Source organism: Gambusia affinis, linkage group LG11 (assembly GCF_019740435.1).
Source record: "Gambusia affinis linkage group LG11, SWU_Gaff_1.0, whole genome shotgun sequence".
In the NCBI taxonomy this organism is placed as follows: Eukaryota; Metazoa; Chordata; class Actinopteri; order Cyprinodontiformes; family Poeciliidae; genus Gambusia; species Gambusia affinis.
This window is the reverse complement of record NC_057878.1, coordinates 22,737,673-22,758,270: the sequence shown is the minus strand read 5'-3', so window position 1 is coordinate 22,758,270 and position 20,598 is coordinate 22,737,673. Positions and strand designations below refer to the sequence as shown.

General features: G+C 36.3%; 1 protein-coding gene across 1 annotated transcript in view; it reads left to right on the top strand.

Moving 5' to 3' along the window:
* The window catches only part of lrp1bb (low density lipoprotein receptor-related protein 1Bb), a 301,838-nt gene that overhangs the window by 153,864 nt on the left and 127,376 nt on the right, over nucleotides 1–20,598 (top strand). The window contains exons 10-20 of the mRNA XM_044132659.1: nucleotides 130–366; nucleotides 797–977; nucleotides 5,818–6,037; nucleotides 6,609–6,798; nucleotides 9,552–9,674; nucleotides 10,009–10,152; nucleotides 11,964–12,089; nucleotides 13,014–13,127; nucleotides 19,041–19,121; nucleotides 19,228–19,398; nucleotides 20,176–20,358. Coding sequence (XP_043988594.1) covers nucleotides 130–366; nucleotides 797–977; nucleotides 5,818–6,037; nucleotides 6,609–6,798; nucleotides 9,552–9,674; nucleotides 10,009–10,152; nucleotides 11,964–12,089; nucleotides 13,014–13,127; nucleotides 19,041–19,121; nucleotides 19,228–19,398; nucleotides 20,176–20,358 — 1,770 coding nt within the window. The remainder of the gene's footprint in view (nucleotides 1–129; nucleotides 367–796; nucleotides 978–5,817; nucleotides 6,038–6,608; nucleotides 6,799–9,551; nucleotides 9,675–10,008; nucleotides 10,153–11,963; nucleotides 12,090–13,013; nucleotides 13,128–19,040; nucleotides 19,122–19,227; nucleotides 19,399–20,175; nucleotides 20,359–20,598) is intronic.

Genomic DNA, 20,598 nt, shown 5'->3' with positions numbered 1-20,598 from the left:
TGGACTTGCAAAACATATAAGAACAATGTGGTTGTTAAGTGGGTTTAATGCATGGATCAGCACTGATAAATTAGACCAATTAATTGACAATAACAGTAAAAAAAAGGTCTGTCCTTTCTTGCTTTGTAGAGCCCAAAAACGATTTCTTCCTCTTCTATGGTAAGGGGCGTCCTGGGGTCATTCGTGGCCTGGATATGAACATCAAGTCTGGTGACGAGCACATGGTACCTATCGAAGACCTTGTCAATCCTCGAGCCATAGACTATCATGCAGAAATGGGACACATTTACTTCGCTGACACCACCAGTTTCCTCATTGGCCGTCAAAACATAGATGGGAGTAGCAGGGAGACAATTCTCAAAGATGGTGAGTCAATGCTTTTTTGTATCTTCTAGATTCTTTTTTCCTTTTGTAAGTGAGGTTCATTGTACTTTTTAAAAGACCCTATTCTCTATTATGTCTATGGTCATAAAATAGCTTTTGCACCATCTGTGCTACTAGAAAAACTGCACTTCAATTATCTTTTTATATATTTTCTTGTCTTTAGGCTTTAAAAAACTCACATATAATATATGGGATGATAAGGGGATATAAATGAGTCTGCTTCTTAAGTGTAAAGCAAAAATAACACTTGCAACTATTTTTAGGTTATGATTATGTACAATGAAAAAATATTGCTAACATTTATGATTATCTGTTTCATTAATTGTATGTTTTGAAAAATCTCAGAAGAAATGAAAAAAAAAAAATTATTGAGAAATGTCTATCATATTTTGTGGTGCTGATTTTGTTCCAGAACTTGATAATGTTGAGGGTATTTCTGTGGACTGGATTGGAAATAATTTATACTGGACCAACGATGGCTACAGGAAGACAATCAGTGTTGCCAGGCTGGAAAGAGCCTCTCAAACCAGAAAGACCTTGTTGGAAGGAAACATGTCACACCCTAGAGCAATCGTAGTTGATCCTCTGAACAGGTAAACTCTCAAACCATATACTGATATGGTCAGAATGTTTATCTAGGGTGGATTTTTAAATCATGCTTAACTGAATTCTTGAATTGCATGGTTGTATGACTCTCAGGTACATTTAAGTTTAAATAAAATAGCATGAGCAGGCAATATTACTTAACTCTCCTTAACCCCTTAATTTGCGGTATCCCATGCATGGGACAAATCTAGTTTTTTTGAATACTCTGCCTTTTTCGCTGCCAGTTAAGGGGTTAATTATGGCACTCTTGTATGATCTACTGTATTAGCCATCCTATTGTTGAAATTTATAGAGTAATGTTATGACAGTTACATTGAATTAAGTACTTTGTTGTATTTTTGGTAATGTACTGATAGTAGTAATTTTAAGGATTATCAAATATGGTTTGCTTCTTTATATTTAAAATTTAAGACATAGTCTAGCACTTTTTTTAACCTTAGTGCTAAACCAACCACTGAGAGCAACATGTAGTTATCAAAAGACTTTAAATTTTGTAGTGGTGGCACAATCCCTTGTGAATTACAGAAAATTAATTTCATTTGAGAATATTTAAATTCAGAAAAACCCCATACTTGGAAATATATTTTTTTCAAAATCTCTGATGTCACACTTATTGGCACTCCTGCTGTTATGACTGCTAAAAGTCCGATGAATCAGTTCCCTTCTGATCTGGCCATATGTTTAGGACCATTATTCTGAAAGACGCAATTAAGACAATTAGACTCAATCAGACACAAAATCCCCTGGTACTTCAAATAGTTTATGATGCCATACACACTTAAAAACAGAAATAAATAGGCCCAAAGCATTACAGATCCTTCACCTGACTTAAGAGGTAGCGTTAAGTCAGGTGTTTCTCTCTCCACATATTTAGGTTAAGATTTTTGCAAAAACAACCTATTAGTGTTTATTATTGAAAAGTAAATTTTTTGTTTTATCTTTCTATTTAACATCTCAGTAGATTTTACCCAGATTTTATATCTCTGATGTCTAAACAGAAAAGCCTTTTTTCAAGCAGCTGACGGGCATGCGGATTGCATCTAACAGCTGTTAAAAATACTTAGTGATTTCAGGAATCAAGTAAACAATCATATACATTACTAAATAAAAGTGGAAAACACTTTACATGTATACAAATATTTATTTGAAAATAATTCTTTTTTTTTTTACAGCAGTCTGTCATGAAAAGAACTTTAGAACAGATGTGTGAAATCAATCTATAGAAATCCCTACAGTGCAGCTTGAAGCTTACCAGAAGTTCTATAACTTAACAAATGGCTTTAAATCCCTAAACAAAGCAAATATGTGTTAGAAGAGTTGTTTTTCTTTCTCTTAGCATGTTTTGTAGAGATTCTATGAATGTTACAACACCCACTGGTTTTCTTGTATTTTAACTTGCTGTGTCTTTGTTACAAAGGAAGTATTGTTATTGGATAAATCGTGGGAGTGATGTTTTTATTGCTGCTTTCAGCACTGTTCTTTAAAATGTCAAATTTAAACACATTTCTCTCTGTTGCTTCCAATGTAATTACTTTCAGGATTAATCCTGGAAACCATGATATTTTTAAAACTTTGCAATGACCTTTGACCAAGTAGTAGGTCACATGAAAGGTTTTCGAAAAATGTTACTTGTAAATGAGCAAATGACAGCATTTGCTTTTTAAAGGAAAAACTTATACAAAAAGAAAATATTTGCTCCACACTTGAAAACTTGGTAACCCAATTTTCAGTTTGTTGACTTCTTCTCTGCAGCCTTCATAGATCACATCGGAGTTCCTGTTTGGATTCATCAATGGTGGTTTTTGCCAGCAAAGGTGGTAATTAGCATACAGACATTATGCTGCAAAGCTGCAATTCATTGAGTGTCTTAAGGATCTTAAGGATTAACACTTTAAGGCTTAAATCGTATTACCACCCACTGAATCCATAGCAGTCAGAGATTATTTTTCAAGCCTCAGGGGATTGTTCCAAACATTTTGTAGCATATTGCTTTTTTTTCACAGTTTTGAGGACTCGTACCCCACCACTACATTTCCAACTGACTCTGCATGGTGTAAAAGCAAAGTTACATTCATACAGTAAATGAAGCCCTAAACTTTTAACATAAAAAAATAAAATAAAATACAGACAGATTTTCAGTTGCAGACAAATGATTATTCTACATTTTTCTTTGTTTGGGGATTAATAACTTTTATACTGACCCTCCCATTGACAGCACAGGTGATTAGAAAAGCTAGTTTTAGGCTTGTATGCGAATATTCAGCCAGTACCCCGGCAGTTCTTTGATCTCTATCTGCTCAGCTGGAAGGCTCTTTTCACATGAAATGGTTGCACTTCTCCTACAGATTTCTCCACTGCAGGCTTGAGACCTTATTTTCTGCTCTGTTGCCACCTCCAGTTTGTGTTGACACGAGTGTCAGCTTAATAGTAACTTCATCCACTGTTTTGCTACATTAAGAATGAAATATGTGAATTGTCAAAACATTTTGTGAAAGTCATTTCCTTATGTGATTTTGTCTCTATACCATTATAACTGATGGGAAATCTGATGTAAATGTAGACTTTTGGCAGGATTCATGGGTTCATGGCTTTTACCTATTTGGCACTAGATATATTTTCGAGTTTCTTAATTTTCAAGTAAACATTTAAATGTATAAAATTCCTAATTCAAAGAGCTGTTGAAACCCCACTGGTTTCAGTGCCTGCCAATAAGTGTGTAACCCAAATATTAGGTTCTCTCAATTGAGATATTTTCAAAGCTATGTTTAGTGACTGCTTGTGGGTGTTGTAGTTTGAGGTTTCCAATTTGCTGTTCCCTAGTGAAAAACTTAAACTTAAAAAGGATTGAAGCCTTGAATATTTATCATCACAGAAGGTTCGGTCATATTCAATGAATGCTTTTAGTCAGTAAACATTCATGTGGCAAAAGGTAGTGTTATTTCTTTATTTTCTGCCTTTTGCATTTCTTGAAGCATAACAATATTCAGATCAGAGAATGTGATGATTCTTATTCCACCTTCACACTACTGTGTATTTCCCTGGCAATTAAACAGTGGACAAATATTGCAAAGATACATGTCTCTAAATAAATCTCCAGAAATGTTTACATATATAATGCTACTAGTTATTTGCTCTCCTGCAGTCGACCACAGACATTTTGGACATGCTAGCAGTTCTGTGACAATAGCAAGAGAACTTACAGATGCAATACATGCCACTTATAGTTGTTACAGCTACAGATGTTTTTCAGATGCTTCTTAAATGGTCCCCAACAATCCACAACAATGTTATTTTATTTCAGGCTACGTTTTGTGAAATTTTATTTTCCCATTGTTGAAGATTCACTCACCTCGCTATGCCAACAGTTTTAAAACTAACTAATAAATAATATTCATTTAGTTAAAAAGTATTTGAACACTTTATATGATAATGTAATTGGGCAAGGGTACTAATCATTTATGCTTACCACCATTTTCCACCTTAGTAGTTATTTTTAATTTTATATCCACTATTAGTGGATGTGTTAATATATGACTCCATTAAGAAGGATGGGGTGCAGATAATAACAAACAACAATAATAAATACAAACTGGGTGTACCTGTTCCAAAAAGACATGCAATATAGGAACAGGGCCATATCATATGCAACAAGTTGACTTAATTTAGCATGCTGTAATATTTCACAAAATGCTTTCATTTCTTTACATTTAGAACCACTTAAAGCACTTTTTGTAACACCAAATTGCTTGTCAAAATAAGAAACTCACGCAGAGGTGTGGTGGTGGTGCCTTAGTCCTCTACGTGACCTTCTTAGAGTCCCGGTCTGCTAGCCTTTGCCACGTGTTCCACCTCTCACAACCCTTTTTTCTGTCAATCTATTGTGAAATAAAGGGCGTTAGAGCCACAGAATTCCAAAGAAACTAAGGCATAGCAGCGTTAGTCAACACTAGCAACCCAGTTTAGTAGCTTTGTACATCTATGACTCTATGATGAAGGAAGTATTAATATTCTTCTTTTGTACTTTATATAAATGGTGTGCATCTGATGCAGTTTCTATCTATATTCAGCTGTGTAGACGTGTGTGCATGAATCTGTGTGTCTGTGGAAGTACTGTGGTATCAATAATTCATGAGGTCACAAAGACGACTCGGAGACATGGTATTCATTCACCTTCCTATCCCAATCTGTTTTATCTTTCCTGAGCCAACCCTTTACCATTGGTGAGAAACACAGGGCACACGGCTCAGTCAGCAACACTCAAGCAGAGCAAATCCCCTGGGCATTGTTACTACAGAAAAGACCATGTCAAATTGTTGATCCAATCGTGTTAAAGATACCTTTGGTTCATTCAGAGGTGTAGTCCCGACATTATTTATGTGGTTGGGAATTTAAAGCAACCAACTCTACCTTGATGTTCTGATACACCTATCAGATGCATTTATAGCGACAGCGAGCAAGCCTGTGAAGGATTTATTTACAAGAAAATGGAGAAGTAAATTGTTGCTTGATGAATAACGGCATTAATTTATTTTCCATGCAAGTAAAAAAAAAGTTACTTTGCAAGGAAATACAGCCAAGCATTATTTAAAAAACCAAGTTTACATCAATTTCACACAATGCATTTAAAAGTACAGTTTGTCTTCCCTAAGCTGCTTATAGAGTCAAAAACAATCTGACATTGCATATAAAATACTATATTATTATAATATTCAGGGTAAAATACCCAGATGCTCCTGGTATGTACTTTCTTAATTAAAGACGATAATTCATTTGGGTATTGATGCAGTAACAGCCTTTACTGTTCTTGTCCACCTCTCTGTATGACAGCTGGATGTACTGGACAGACTGGGAAGAGGATGAGGTCAATGACAGCATAGGACGGATAGAAAAAGCCTGGATGGATGGATCCAATCGCCGTATTTTTGTCACCTCCAACATGCTGTGGCCTAATGGTCTGACTCTAGACCACAGTAGCAGCACAATGTACTGGTGTGATGCCTACTATGATCATATTGAGAAGATTTACCTTAATGGAACTGGAAGAATGGTATGTATATATTGAGAGATTTGGACCTTCGCTTCTTAATTTAATTTTGCTGTCTGAATCAATCAACTACATGTTTTGAATAAGTTATTTGTGAATACGTTGGTAAATTAAAGTTTTAATCTTTCAAAAACATTCAGTCTTATAAAACGTGAATATGGCAAAAAAGTAGTTTATAATTTAAAATGTTTTAATACTGATGATTTTATTCTTCAAAGCAATGAGATGATTGAACAAATCTCCGCCTCTCTAAAACCACAGCCAACAAAATATCCCTTTATCCCTAACTGCCCCTGCAGTTAAACTGGCTTATTAATGATAATAAATTATTTGTAAAAGATCTTTAATCAATGCCAAGATTCTATCTAGCATTATTACAAGCAGGCCGTTCTGCCAGATAGATTTGCGCAAAGAAATTAAATAACATTCATCATTCTATGGGTTTAGAATAATATCTACCCCCATATTCAAATAGTTAGTCTGCTTTGAGATGATTGATTTTGCTGTTGCTGTTGGTGCCTCTCTGTGGCTCCACTAATCTTCTGATTATAGTGCATGGTGTTTCTTGTTGCAGGTGGTGTACAGAGGAAAAGAGCTGAACCATCCCTTCGGCATCTCTCATTATCGCAATTTCATCTTTTGGACGGAGTACATGAATGCGTCTGTGTTCCAGCTGGACTTATCCACGGGCGATGTCACTCTGCTGCGGAGCGAGAGACCACCTCTATTTGGCCTGCGTGTCTATGACGCACAGAGCCAGCAAGGTTGGCAGCTTTCCCTTCACTTAGTAGCCGTCCATCGCTGCTGAATGTGAATTGCTTCCTTTACAGTATGGATCCCTGTTGCCTTAATGGGTATGGGGGATTTATTACGATATGTATTATATATACTGCAGAGTAACAAAAAATTCTGTTGCTCTGTTATTTTATTGCAGTGACTGACGCTGAAGTAGATAATCAACATGTAAAGAGCTTCATGTCATAATCTTACTCCCATTCTGTCTGCTAGAAAATTGTGCCAACCAAATAACCATTAAGGCATATTTTTTATTGTACAGGAACAATATTGATATGTATATTTTTTTACTGCTTGAGATTACATGGAATAAGTGTTTGCATAATCGCAAGACTTGAGTAATTTCTGGGAAGTCGAAGATGTAACCTCCCCTAGGTGAGACAAACAGGTTTTGTTGAAAGGAGATTTAGGGCTGCTGTTTTGAAATCTTTCAATTTCTGAGATTTGTTTTAATAAACAGAAGTCTGAAATTGTATGAGCTTGAACAAATATACTGCATATTTCCCAAAATATTTTTTTTTTATATTTTCATATGAGTGGTAAAATCGATTCTATGTGCCATACTTTGCGAGATGTAAAAATCAATATTTCATCTTTCACTTTTCAAAGTTTTTATGGAAAGAACTAAGCTCACAACTTGACTCCAACCTGAGTACCGTATTTTCTGGACTATAGAGCGCACCATACTACAATTCTTTTTTTTAAAAACTGGAAGCGTACATATATAAGCTGCACCGGGCTATAAGCCGCTGGTATCTCCGCCGCGCTCGGTTTTCTACAGCCCAGGGCAGCGTTCTAATAAATCTGCAAAATTTATTAAGGCACAGCCCTCCATCTGCAATGCCAAACCATGTTTTCGTTCACGCCGAGTTTACGTGCAGCGGCTCTATTTCCTTCCTGTACTGCCGGATCGATAGCCCTCAACTTGAAAGCTGCATCGTATGAGTTTGAAGAAATTTCTCCATCATGCCTAGTGCTAGCATGTGCTTGTTCTAAATTAAAATTAGCACTTTCTTCTTTGAATTCCAATTTTGTCTTCCAATGATTCACTTCCTGCTAAAGAGCCCTCTGGTGGTTGAAGAAAAATCCACAGAAAAGCAGCACCGGGCTATAGTCCGGAAAATACGCTAGTTTAATATTTTTCATTAAAGTCACAATCCTCATACTATCGAGGAGAGATCTATCTAAATTTTATCTGAAAATAAAAATCTATTTTTGGCATTACAACTGTCAAACAAGTTGTATTGTTGTTTGACAGTACAAACAACAATTTGTACTGTCAAAACAGCAAAACTTATTCTATGCATATTATAAAGAGCAATTTCTTACAATTAAATGCTCAAACTACAAAAATAGCACCCCAACTACACACTATTTAGGTGGTTAATAGTACATCAGCAAATAATACAATAACTGTCCATTTTTTCTTCTGGCATTTTCACTGGGGCCAACAGAAAGATATAGGGTCTAAAACTTTTTTAGGTGAAAAAAAAAGTTACACTTGGGGACAAAGAAGTTTTTGGTCAACAATGGACAGATGGAAACTGCTGACTAAATAAATCTGGAGAGATGGCAATAGATTTATATATTATTGATACCACTGTGGAGCTAAATCCTCATGGAATATTGCCTGTCGTACATTTCAACTGTGATTCAGACATGTTAGCAACCTGGATAAAAAAACCCCCCAAAAAACTAAATAAATAAGCAAGGCAGTGACTTATTCCAGCACTACTCTATTTTACCGAACCTGCCACAGGGCTGACTTTGTTGCTTATTTTTAAGGTACAGTTTGCTTCCGGCATCAAAGGATGTGGCAGCAGGTGCATTTCAATCCTTGCTTTGACATAGCAGCAGTATTTGATGCTCAGGGAATGGCAGCATCAAATACTGCTGTTTTGTCAGTATTTGATGCTTCATTCTCTCTTTCATTGAAAGAATATCGATTCATGTTGTTATGATGCTGAAAAAAACAGATAGGGGACAAAATGGATAATGTTGTCAGTATAACGTCCTCTGTGGACTTCTCTTTTTGCCTTATAACAGCCATGTAAAAGCAGAACATGATACATTTAGAAGAATATTATTTTAGCAGACAGCCAAAGTGGTTTTGCACCTTTGCTGCATCCTTAAAACATTGATTTCTGTAGAAGAGCATCAGAGATGCTTATTGTGAGTAGAGCAGTGCCCTGTCAAGCGCATGATGCAAACCAGTCGTGATTTTTGTGTGCACAGACTAGTTCACATGATCCAGAAAACGTCTAGACTTTTTCTGTGGCCACTGGATAGATTAATTGGATCTCCAATGTTGTGGCTACAACTGATTGGCTCACACAAGACCAAAAGTTTTATCTCATTGGTTCAGGCACTGCTTTTGGGAAAAGTGGTAAATTGAAGTGACAAAGGTGTCACATGGCTTAACTTTATAGGGTCTTTTTTGCTATTGAGGAGTGACAGTTTTGTCCAGGAAGACAAATTATCCCCACTGAAAAAAATGATAAAAATGTCAAATATATTTCTCTTGCTGTGTTCCCAATATTTCATGTGATGTATGGCTTACACCTGGCATGTCTAAGTAAGTCAGGAAATGGGTTTTGCATCAGAAATTGGATTAATTTTGCAGAACTTAAAGTGGAGAAAGGTACTAATATTCACAAGGCTCAGAAATTATAAAATTAACTGAAAAAGACAACTCACAGTGTTTGTGATCTGTTTCTCCCAGGTGAGAACGCATGCAGCGTGAATTATGGAGGATGTAGTACCCTTTGCCTTGCCATCCCAGGAGGCAGAGTGTGTGCCTGTGCTGACAACCAAGCTTTGGAGAAGAACAATGTCACCTGTTCAGGTAGGAGGACGTAATGAATCAGATGAAATACAAAGTCCAGGATCGTCATATCCTGCTGTCATCCTGCCATCATGCTAAGGGATAAACACAAAACAGCTCCTTGTTTTTATGCAAATTAGGCAATAAACAAGTACATACAGGTGAAAAATTATCCCACCAGACCTCCAGCTACCCAAAACAAATCCCACTTGCTTTATGTCCTGTGGGGTTGTGAGACGTTATTAACTCAGTTTGCCTGCCATTATGGCTATGTTAATAATTTCTCCTGAGTTCATACCTCTTACCAAGTCCCATGTTGATTTTAATTTGTCCTCTGTACTGTTTTTTCCCCCAGATTCCTCCACTGATGTTTTAGAGCCAACTCGATGTAAAAGTGACGAATTCCAGTGTCACAATCAGCGCTGTATACGGGCATCGTGGAAGTGCGATGGCGACAACGATTGTCTGGATGGAAGCGATGAGGAGAGCCACAGCTGCTGTAAGGATTTTGATTAGTCACTTCAAAAAATAAAAATCCCCCATGCAGAAACTGTATGGGTCAATACTTTATAAAGCACAACAACAACAAAAAAACACTACAATTTTTACAGTTAGTTCTCTCTTGCCGTCAACATCCATGTTGCTAATTGACACTGCAACAGGGATGTTAAACGTGCTGCTGTCTACCTTTTTGGTCTTGCTGGAGGATAATCACTCTTTAACAAATTACTTGGAGTAGCAGAGTTTTTGTCTCATTTGGATCATTCATTCATTTATTTTTGTCTTATGGAATCCAGAAGCAGTCAATTTTTACATCATAATCATATGCCAGCATAATTAGAAATTAAAGAAGAATCACCAGTTAGCTGCACTGCTAGAATATCTTTTGGGATAATCTGACTCAGTTTATCTAAACGGATGTTGAGTCTTCATAGAACAGTGTCGCCACAAACTAAACAACACAAGATGACAGTATTGATATTCCCACATATGTTAGTGTTATTCTTTGGATTATAAAAGTTCAATATCTTCTTACAAATTGCTAAAAAAGAAATCAAACCCTTTCCTCAGAACAAATTTGTCAGAACACTACTATCAGTTTGGGAACATCCTACATTATCCAACTGTGAAATCTTGATCTACCCTAACTCCACACCGCCATCCATGTCTAAGGAGTTGTGCTTTTACTCATTGTGTTAAATATGCACATAAATTTTCTAATTTACTTAGTGCAATTTATAAGTGATGAGAATTAATGAATTCTTAAACTCAGTGTGCAGCTTGACTTAATTACAAGGCTGACAAGAAAATAGGCTATGTGGTGATATTATTTTCACTGAAGAATATTAAAATGAACAGAATGTGACTTTAATGTGAATACTTCTTTCGATGAGGAGAGCCATCCCCCATAAGTCTTGAATTTCAGTGTCAAACATATGTGGCTTTGCATACAAAAAAAGAAGACTTTTCAAAGTATCTGTTACTGAGACATTCATGGAGTGTTTTTGGACACTCAGTAATAATCTAATGACATAAACATAATGTAGAGATGTCATATATACCAGATGGGCATCACTGCCTCAAAATTTGTGCAAGTGCAACTCAACCGTGACTCAGTGATATAATTAATTATTTTAATGCCACAGTTACGCTCAAAATGATTCATACCACTGTCACATTTAGGTAGAAGTCATGTTCATTCAACAAGAAGTTTGTGTTTGAGATAATCAAAAGATAAAAAGGTGTAAAAATAAAAAGTCACAGTTAAACACTTAATAGCACATTGAAAAAAATGTATTACCATTATAGTGTAAGCTTCAAGTGAGGATTTATTCAGCTAATTATTATGTAACTTGTTGGAGAACAGTTACAGACTGTGTGTAACTGTGTGTGCACACAGTTTGAATGTTCACACAATTTGAATGTTGAAAATAAAAATAATGGAGCGGTTTACTACTCTCTGTAGCCTTTCTGTTATCTGCTAATGTCTTGTCTAATTGTTAAAAATAGCTGGTCAAATGAAAATTCCTCAGTTGAAAATAATTTGTTTCTTCTGGCTTCCTTTTAAAAAACTGATTAAGCAACATAACTTTGAGTCTTTCTTCAGTAAGAACCATTGTACTAAAGCTTCAGAAAAACATCATTTTAAATTATTTGAGCGCATTGCTTAATTTTATTGTTTGTTTGTTTTATTTATTTATTTATTTATTTATTTATTTATTTATTTATTTATTTATTTCTGCTTTATTAACTATCAGTGGGTTTCTGTAAAGCCACTGTCATTTTTGTCTCTTATTTGAACTGTTTCAGATAACCACACCTGTCCTGATGATCAGTTCAAATGCAGTGATAACCGGTGCATTCCCAAAAGATGGCTTTGTGATGGAACCAATGACTGCGGTAACGGTGAAGATGAAGCTAACACCACTTGCTCTGGTATGTTCTTCATCATTCTTTATGTTTGCAGTTTTGGCATCTGTTTGATAGTTTGATGCTTCTCTTTACATGCAGGACAATTTATTTTTACAATTATGTTCCTACATTCACTGTTGGAAATATAATTACTCTTTAAAGGAGTTTTCCTTTATGTTTTGATGAAAGGCTCCCATCATGTGGTTAATGCTCTGTTACTCAGAAGACTGATGTGCTGTTTAATTGATTTTAGCTCATCGAGCTTATAGACTGCTAGCATTAAAGATCAAACAGCTTTGTCATCTACACAAAGAGGTGGAAAGCTTTATTTCTCTCTCATCTTTTGATAAGATGTTCTCACCTCAGGTGTGCTTTATTTATCCATGTCTTAAACTGAGGTGTCAGGTGTTGTCAAGGCAGCCATTACTGTTATAATTTGATGCTCTTATGAAGCTTTGGTGCAGTACTATCACTTCAGTGTGCGCGAGCGCTATATAGCATCAAAGAGTCGAGGTACCTTTGAGAGGAATCTTTCTGTCAGGAACACTCATGGTACATTGTCTCTATGTCTTTAACAGTGCCTCTCTGCAGCTTTTTATCCATAGAAGATCAATCAATGAGCATTAGTCAGTGGATGATGAATGTTCCTGCACTGGCAGATTGACATGCATATCCCACTACAGCAGGACATTGCGTGAATGCTGTCATGTACATGACCACCAGGATGTGACTGAAGGCCTATCAAGCAACAGCACATTTTACACACGCTGTCAGACATGCCACATTTTATTGTGAGACAGAGTGATAAAGAGTTTGCTCTGGTCAGACATTGACATTTTGGTGATCTAGTGGACATTAGATGTAGTTGTGCTATCCAACATTGACGTATGCGCCTTTAATGCTGTGATTGAATTAGGAGACCACTTTCTCACTTTCTTGTTTTCTCAGCCCGGCCTTGTCAAGCCGACCAGTTCTCCTGCCAGAATGGACGCTGTATACCTCGAGGCTGGAGCTGTGATCGGGAGAATGACTGTGGGGATATGTCAGATGAAATATCATGCAGTAAGTCTCCTGGATATTTACCACATGCTATTATAGTCTTACTGACTGGACATAAACAAAGCTATTTGGAGCTTACAGTAGAAACTCACATTTTATGTTTCACATAGTTAAAAGACTATAAAAAAGTATTTACATCATGATTTTAACTGCTTTGTTCCATTTAAATGTTCCAGATCATCAAGCTAAATTTAATATCAAACAAACCTGACCTGAATACTGCAATTTTGAAATCTTGATTTGATTTCTTAAGGGGAAAAAGCTACCCAAATCAACTTAGGTCCATGTGAAAAAGTAATTGCCTCTTAGTGTAATAATTTGTTATTTAATGCTTGCAGTAACAACCTTCAAGCATTTGCAAAGCAGCCATTGACATGAAAATGAAATGTAGAGGACTTTCAGCCCTTGTTCGCAGAATTGTTTTAATTCATTCACATTGGTGCCACTTCCTATGACTTTAAGAATGTCATACCTATTGTCATTTAGAGTCTGGAATACCCAAGTCTGGATCTGAATCTAATGGTGAAACAGTGAACCCTCATTTTTCGCGGGGGTTGCGGTCCGAAAAGAACCCATGATAGGCGAAACCCTTGAAGTAGATAAAGAAGTTTATTTTTTACCATTATTATACAGCATAATTAAATACTCTACATTTTTTCGAAAGAAGAACATAGTTATCGGTAGTTGTTGTCACTCTTTTTTCTTCTGGGCAAAAACATTTAACAAAATTTGCTGTATTACGTATATTTAAATACCGTAACGTTACTGCCACACAGGTAGAGAAGAAGTGTGGAGACTGTTTAGCCAATAAGGACGCAGAATACAATGCACTGTAAAAAAAACTGCACAAAAAAATCTGCGAAGCATCAAGGCCGCGAAAGGTGAACCGCGTTATAGCGAGAGTTCACTGTATTGTGCTACGAGCTCACATAAGCAGATTATCTATGAAACATTTACTATGCAGGCATTCTGCCAGGAAAAGTGGGCCAAATGTCCTTCAAAACTTGTCAGTGATCACAATTGCTTGGTGGCTGGTAACACGTATAGGGGCAATTACTTTTTCACGTACTGGGGGAACAATTATGTTTGCACATAAAACCAGGTATGGTTTTATAGCTTTTTCATATGTAAATATGTAAGGAGAGAAGTACTTTTTCACAGCACTACATTTATTCTTTATATTGTGTCTAAAACAAAAGTTGAAAAAGTGTAAAGGCTTTAGGTTTCACTGCTGATTGAATAACCGTGTCATCAGCTGGTAAAATGTCAAAACTAGTTTTCCATTTTGCTCTTGAAACGCTTGAAATGTGACTGTTTAATTTATGGCTGTGTCAGAAAGCTGTCAGCATTTTTGCAGTTCTTGCTCATAGATATAATGCCACATCTCACCTGTAATTGATAGAAAGAAAATACGTTCTAAGAGGCACTGTTGTTGGGTTATTTAATACTGTGCTGTTCTTTTTCCACATTGGCTTTAAAAGTACACCATAACACATACATTAATCAATTTACCATGTCTCCTACTACATAAATACTGCATTTCTTTGCAGAAATGAGATAAAGGGATGAGAAATCTTTAAAGCAAACAGTTTATGAGTGTCATATTTCCCACTGAGTTGCTTTTCGTGTTGAACTGAAGCAAGGCTGGAGTAAAAAGAAGTAAGTCCAGTTTGAGCAGCATCAAATAGTAGTCGACACAGTAGTCAAAGAATCTTTTTTTGTGTTTACATGAAGCTCATCTATGTTACTTGCATAGATGATGCAGCAAAATGCCACTAAATTCTTTTTTGTGCTTCTAATTAGTTATCCATCCACTCAACAGCTTCCCATTAAGAAGATCTTTTTTCTCAAGAAGGGCCTGCATTACTATATTAGATTTACTGGCATTCCTTTACAGTTGGTACATTTTCATGTAGTGCCTTCCTGTGTTGCTGAGATCTTTTTTTTTTTTCTGAAAAAGTACGATTTGAAATTACCCACCTGTTTTAGTAAGCAGTAGAAAGGCAGAGTGGAATGTATTTGTTTTACGTTTTTGTGGCTCCAAAATATGATAATTTCTGCATTAATTTCTAAAATTTCAGAGTTGTGTCATTTTTCAAATTTCTGTTGGTACATGTCAAGATGACTGGTGATTAGAAAATGCTGATGATTGTTTGTGTATTGAAGTTAATCTATGTCAGATACTGTTTATAAAAGCTTTGTTTGTAAGAGCTATAGGAACAGATTTATAAATGCTTTGTACCAGTCACAAATCATGATTTAACATAATTTTCTGAATGCATGCAATAATTATCAAAATACATGAATAAATTAGTACAGAAGAAATATGTTCAGAAGAATCTTTGTATTGATGATTTTTTTTATAGGCTCTGATCATTACCAGGTCAGTTTGTTTGTGATGACATGCTAATGTGCTGCTTCACAGACTAATCTTGATAATTACTGCAATGAGATGTTTTGTTTTTTTTTTGCTGTGTTTTTGTGCTTAGTGCAACTTTAGAATTCCACCTGCAGAACTGAACAATCACCCAGGTGGAACTTCTCATTTCTGAATGGCTGCTAAATTGTACAGAACGGCAAGGTCTGCTTCACTGGCAGAGGCTAGAGTTTTACCAAAGCACTAGTCATCTCTACTTTTATGAAAATGAATGTTAGTCAGAGCTGCTTACTCATTTTGAATACATAGTTATTTTCACACCCATTACTACATTCCGTTGAGAGAATTTTGAGGCTGAATTATTGATGTTGTGTTCTTTGGACCAAAAACTAAACACTCCCTCACTGGTGGCAACAGCTTAAAGGAATGATGCAGCGTAAACAGAATACTTTTGCAATGCAGCTCACTGTTCTTAAGTAGTGCCTCTGTGGTATTATACAATCTGTCAGCTGACTTCAGTGAGTTAAAAGTTGCAGTGTTCTGGATAAATCTTAGAAAACATAAAAAACATCAGACACTACGATGGCCCGAGGTTTTTTAGAGCTCTTTGAAGATGTATTTAACCTTTTATTATGTGAGAGGGTAAAGGGGCGTTTGAGGGTGCAAAAGCTGTTTTTAGCAGTGAGGTTGAAGTAGATGTATTAACAGCATACATTTAAAGGATCAGGGAAAAGGTTTGAAGATTCTCCGTAATCACTATTTGTATTAAATCAGCCCTTTAACGGTGATTGATGTTTGCCAAACGCTGCTCTGTGCCATATCGCATCAGCCTCCCTTTGTGTCTCCTAAGCCGCTTCAGTACGCAGTCACAAACAGCCGGGGTGTAAAGCAGTAATTAAAGTTCATGCTCGGCTTCATTCAATCATAATCAAGCTGTGCAGCAAAACATATTCTCTCCCCTTACTGTTGTCTGAGCTTCCTCAGGCATCACTTCTCTGCAGGCACTCTTCTGTGAAGCCCTGGCAGCTCACTTAGCTTCAGTGGAGCTACTGTGGGTTTTGGAGCACCTGAAGCTCGGTGGTGGCTGCCTCAGAGATTGATGTTAATTTGGATTTTGTTTGTCAGTAGTTTAGTGGTTGTCACACAGTGGCTTCTGCTGGACTCTCTCGATGGCGTCATTATTTATAGATACTGGTGTTTCATTTTTAGCTATGCTCGCTGTTTACTTGAAACCCTCATTATTTATGTATGCTCGTGCTCCATTCTTAAGAAACGTTAAATTCCAGGCAGTCACATCATGTCAGTAAGACCCATTACATTTGAGGAAAATGCAGCGTTCTTTAGATGACACTAATATGATAATGATACCTTCTCCACAGCACCAATGGTATACCATGCAGCTACAGCAGACTGCCAACAAATCAATTCAAATAGAGACGTGCATTTCTTAGGGACTTCAATAATCCTTCTGTACAGAGTATACCAAAATTAGGCCGATATGTGATGGGAATTCAAAAGTCGATTCTGACAATGTCATCAGCCCACAAAAACAGAAAAATATTTAGTTTTCCTATACATTCCCTATCACTAGTAAATAAAAAAAATGTTTTAAAGTAAGCCAAAATAGTTCATGTGATTTTTCTTTATTAAACAAAGGATGGATTCCTATTAAGTTAACAAAACGAGAAAAATGAGAAAACCCATAATATGCTAAGGTAGATAACAGGAAAAGCAATTGTAAGAAAAATCGAAAGTAGGAAATTAATATCGAAAGCTTTTTGCATATACTGTGTTATCTGTATTTGAATGAATAGTAAGCTGATGACGGGTGAAAGCTGTTTGTGTGAAAACTACATTCTGTTTCATGGCCAAGCGTGTTTTACATCTGGTCTGGCTGTGCGACTGGAGGTATTGAGCAACAGATGAAATGTGAAGACAGAACTCATTCTGAAAGAAACCACAGCACTTCAAGGCTTCCATGAGCACAAAGCTTTAATCAGAAGTGGAATTTCACATTATTTTGCACTTATAACCAGGGTCACCAATAACAAAGAATTTGGAAAGTATTTCCAAATCAGCACTATAGATACTTTTTAGATTGGAGAGCATGACCATAGTTTCTTGGCAACATTGAGAATAAGTAATTAATGAATTGCAGGGATTTTTTGTAGACTTTATTGTAGACTACATTCTATTTAAAATGAAAACAAATTGCTTAATTGACTAAACGGCCACCAAATATTGTCCTCCGTTTTAGACTTCTATTTGGATAGTGCTTCATATGTCTAGAGCATGCTCACCTTTGTACAGTGGCTATAATTCAGCTGTAAAGGGATTGACTCCTGGCCCTGGACCATGTTCTCCCTTTTCCCTTTCTGTCTGGATACAGTCAAAAAGGGCTGTATCACACAAAGATATATATATACATATACACTCTGGAGAAATATGCTAAAATTTTAATTGAGCTGTTTGCTGATTGCTTATTGAACCCTACCCTAGCTTTCTGAGGGCTTTGGTTCACAAAGCCGATGCACTGCATTTAAGACTTGTGATTAATGAAGCTAATGTGGTGCTATGTTGGTATAGATTCTTAACCACCTAAGACATTGTGATCCAAAGGGTTTAAAATGAAAGGCAACTGGACTTCTCCTTGTTTCTTGAATTTTTTACCATTATCCGAAACGCTACTTTTGTTCTAAACATGTCTTAGAAGTGTCAAGCTTATAAATTGTAGTGAAAACAGTCACACTCATAGGTTCATTAAGCTCACACGAATCCCTTAATGATTCAAATATATCACTTAATCATGCTAACATGTGAGTTCCTGTGGTCTCATCTCAGAAGGTAAATGACTCAAGGCTTCACTGTAACATTGAAAAAAGCTTCAGGCTGAGGCCACTTCTTTGTTCAGTGTTGATTTTGGCTGTTTAACTGCTCTCTCAAACCACTTGTCCTCCATGCCCAAAACATGCATATTGTTATCTTCAAAAGAGTTTCCCTCACCCCAGAGATGAAGATGAACCACACAATTTAGGTGTCTCTTCTGTGTTGTGTAGCTGCTGTTTTGTGTCCCTGATGTAGAGGTCATAAAATTCATCGCTGAAGTAGATTGCATATACCACACTGTGCAGAGCTTGTGTTTTGGTGTTTTGTCCTTGAGTTGAACTAGTCTGTTTAAATCCTACAATAGTCTCAGGCAAAGGCTGTCTCACCCCTGAAATAAAACCTCTAAATAAAAACTTAGTTCATGAAGCTATTTTAATGCTAAATTTAGCCCATATACCCAGATATAAAATATTGATTACGGTGTTATGAACCACATGTCATACAAATGTCTGCACCATACAAATTTCTCAAGGAATATTCTTGTAGATAAATTGAAATTAGGAGAAGCACAGTGCAAATTAGGTCAGAAAACCATCCTTTTTCTAAAATTATGAAGACATAAATGCAATTTTAGAGTATTCCTAGACAACCACTCATACAAGTTGGATTCTCTTTAATTTAACAAATAGTTTTTTTCCTCCTCTTTTCTCCAGCTTTCCCTACATGCCAGCCCCTGACTGAATTCAGCTGCACAAATGGACGTTGCATCAGTGTCAAGTGGCACTGCGATTCAGGTGAGCGCAACTAATCAGACAGTTTTCTCATTAACAAGTCTGCCCATTGACTAGTATTAAATGCATCACCTCTGATATTCTTTGTGAATGTTGTCTTTGTCTGCAGATGATGACTGTGGCGATGGCAGTGATGAAGTGGGCTGCATGCAGACCTGTTCAAACACTCAGTTTCAGTGTACCAGTGGACGCTGTATTCCAGCAGACTGGGCTTGTGATGGTGACAATGACTGTGGTGATTTTAGTGATGAGAACACAACCTGCAGAGGTGGACCTGCATGTAAGAATGTCTGTTTCTCTTTAAACTGGGTTGATTAGGTTTATTTATTTAATTTTGACTGTGCAAAGAAAGCTATAGTTAGACCTTTTACCAATGGGAATTGAACTATATAATCTAATTATTACAGGGAGCTAATCCAACACTAGAAAAAGGATCACAGCTCAGTTGCTTGTCACTAAAATGTGGAGATAATTCATCACACTACTCTGATGGAAACTGCTGCACTCTCCATCCTCACTGCGTCTATTCAGTGGATTGAAAGAGATTAGGCTACATCTTTGTTGTTTGGAGGGAGAAAAAAAAGCCAGGTTTTGGTTTTAGTGAAGCAAATGATCAATTGTGATTTCAACTTAATACCTAAAACACACAATAGATGTTTCAAATCATTACCTTCTTGACATGTTGTGATTCAAAAATCTTTTATGTGAAAAACAGAAGTAAAAATATTAACATCCTGTGGGAACTTGTTGTCATATTCATATTATTAAACAGAACAATGATGCGAATGTCTTTTATATTCCAATAAATCCATTGCTGACCTAGTAACCCACTATTAAACAAAGCAAAAAGCTTGAACAAACTTTGGAATTGAACTACTTCCTATTAACAAAAGGCTCTGACAATAAATAGATCTTTTGAAATGTAAAAAGAATATTTTCTAAAATAAAACAACAACTAACAAACAGAAAAACAGGCCAATTACTGTTGTGCATTTCAGTGTTGTGATGCTGCTGAGTGGAACTTTAAGCATTAATTGTTGGATTATTTTTGTTCCAGTGCTCCCATCTGTGATTGAATGCAGTGGGGATGAGTTCCATTGTGTTGAGGATGGAACCTGCATCCCTGAACGTTGGAGATGTGATGGAGACAAGGACTGTGAGGACGGAAGTGATGAAAAAGACTGTGAGGGCACCAAACGGATGTGTGACCCGAAGGCCAAGTTTACATGCAAAGATACAGGTTGTCAATGGAATCTCAGAAGTAAAAATAATCCTAAAAAATTAATTGCATTACAACAGCTTTATTTGCTGGGTAGTTATTGGTAAATTAATTAATCTTACTGACATTTCTTCTCTTTTTCAGACGTTACCAAATATTAACCTTGTTTTACATTTAAGTAATATTCATTAAGCATGCATACAAAAAGACTAAACAAAAGGCATTTATTTTAAATTAATCCAGTTAAAAACAAAGCTTCAA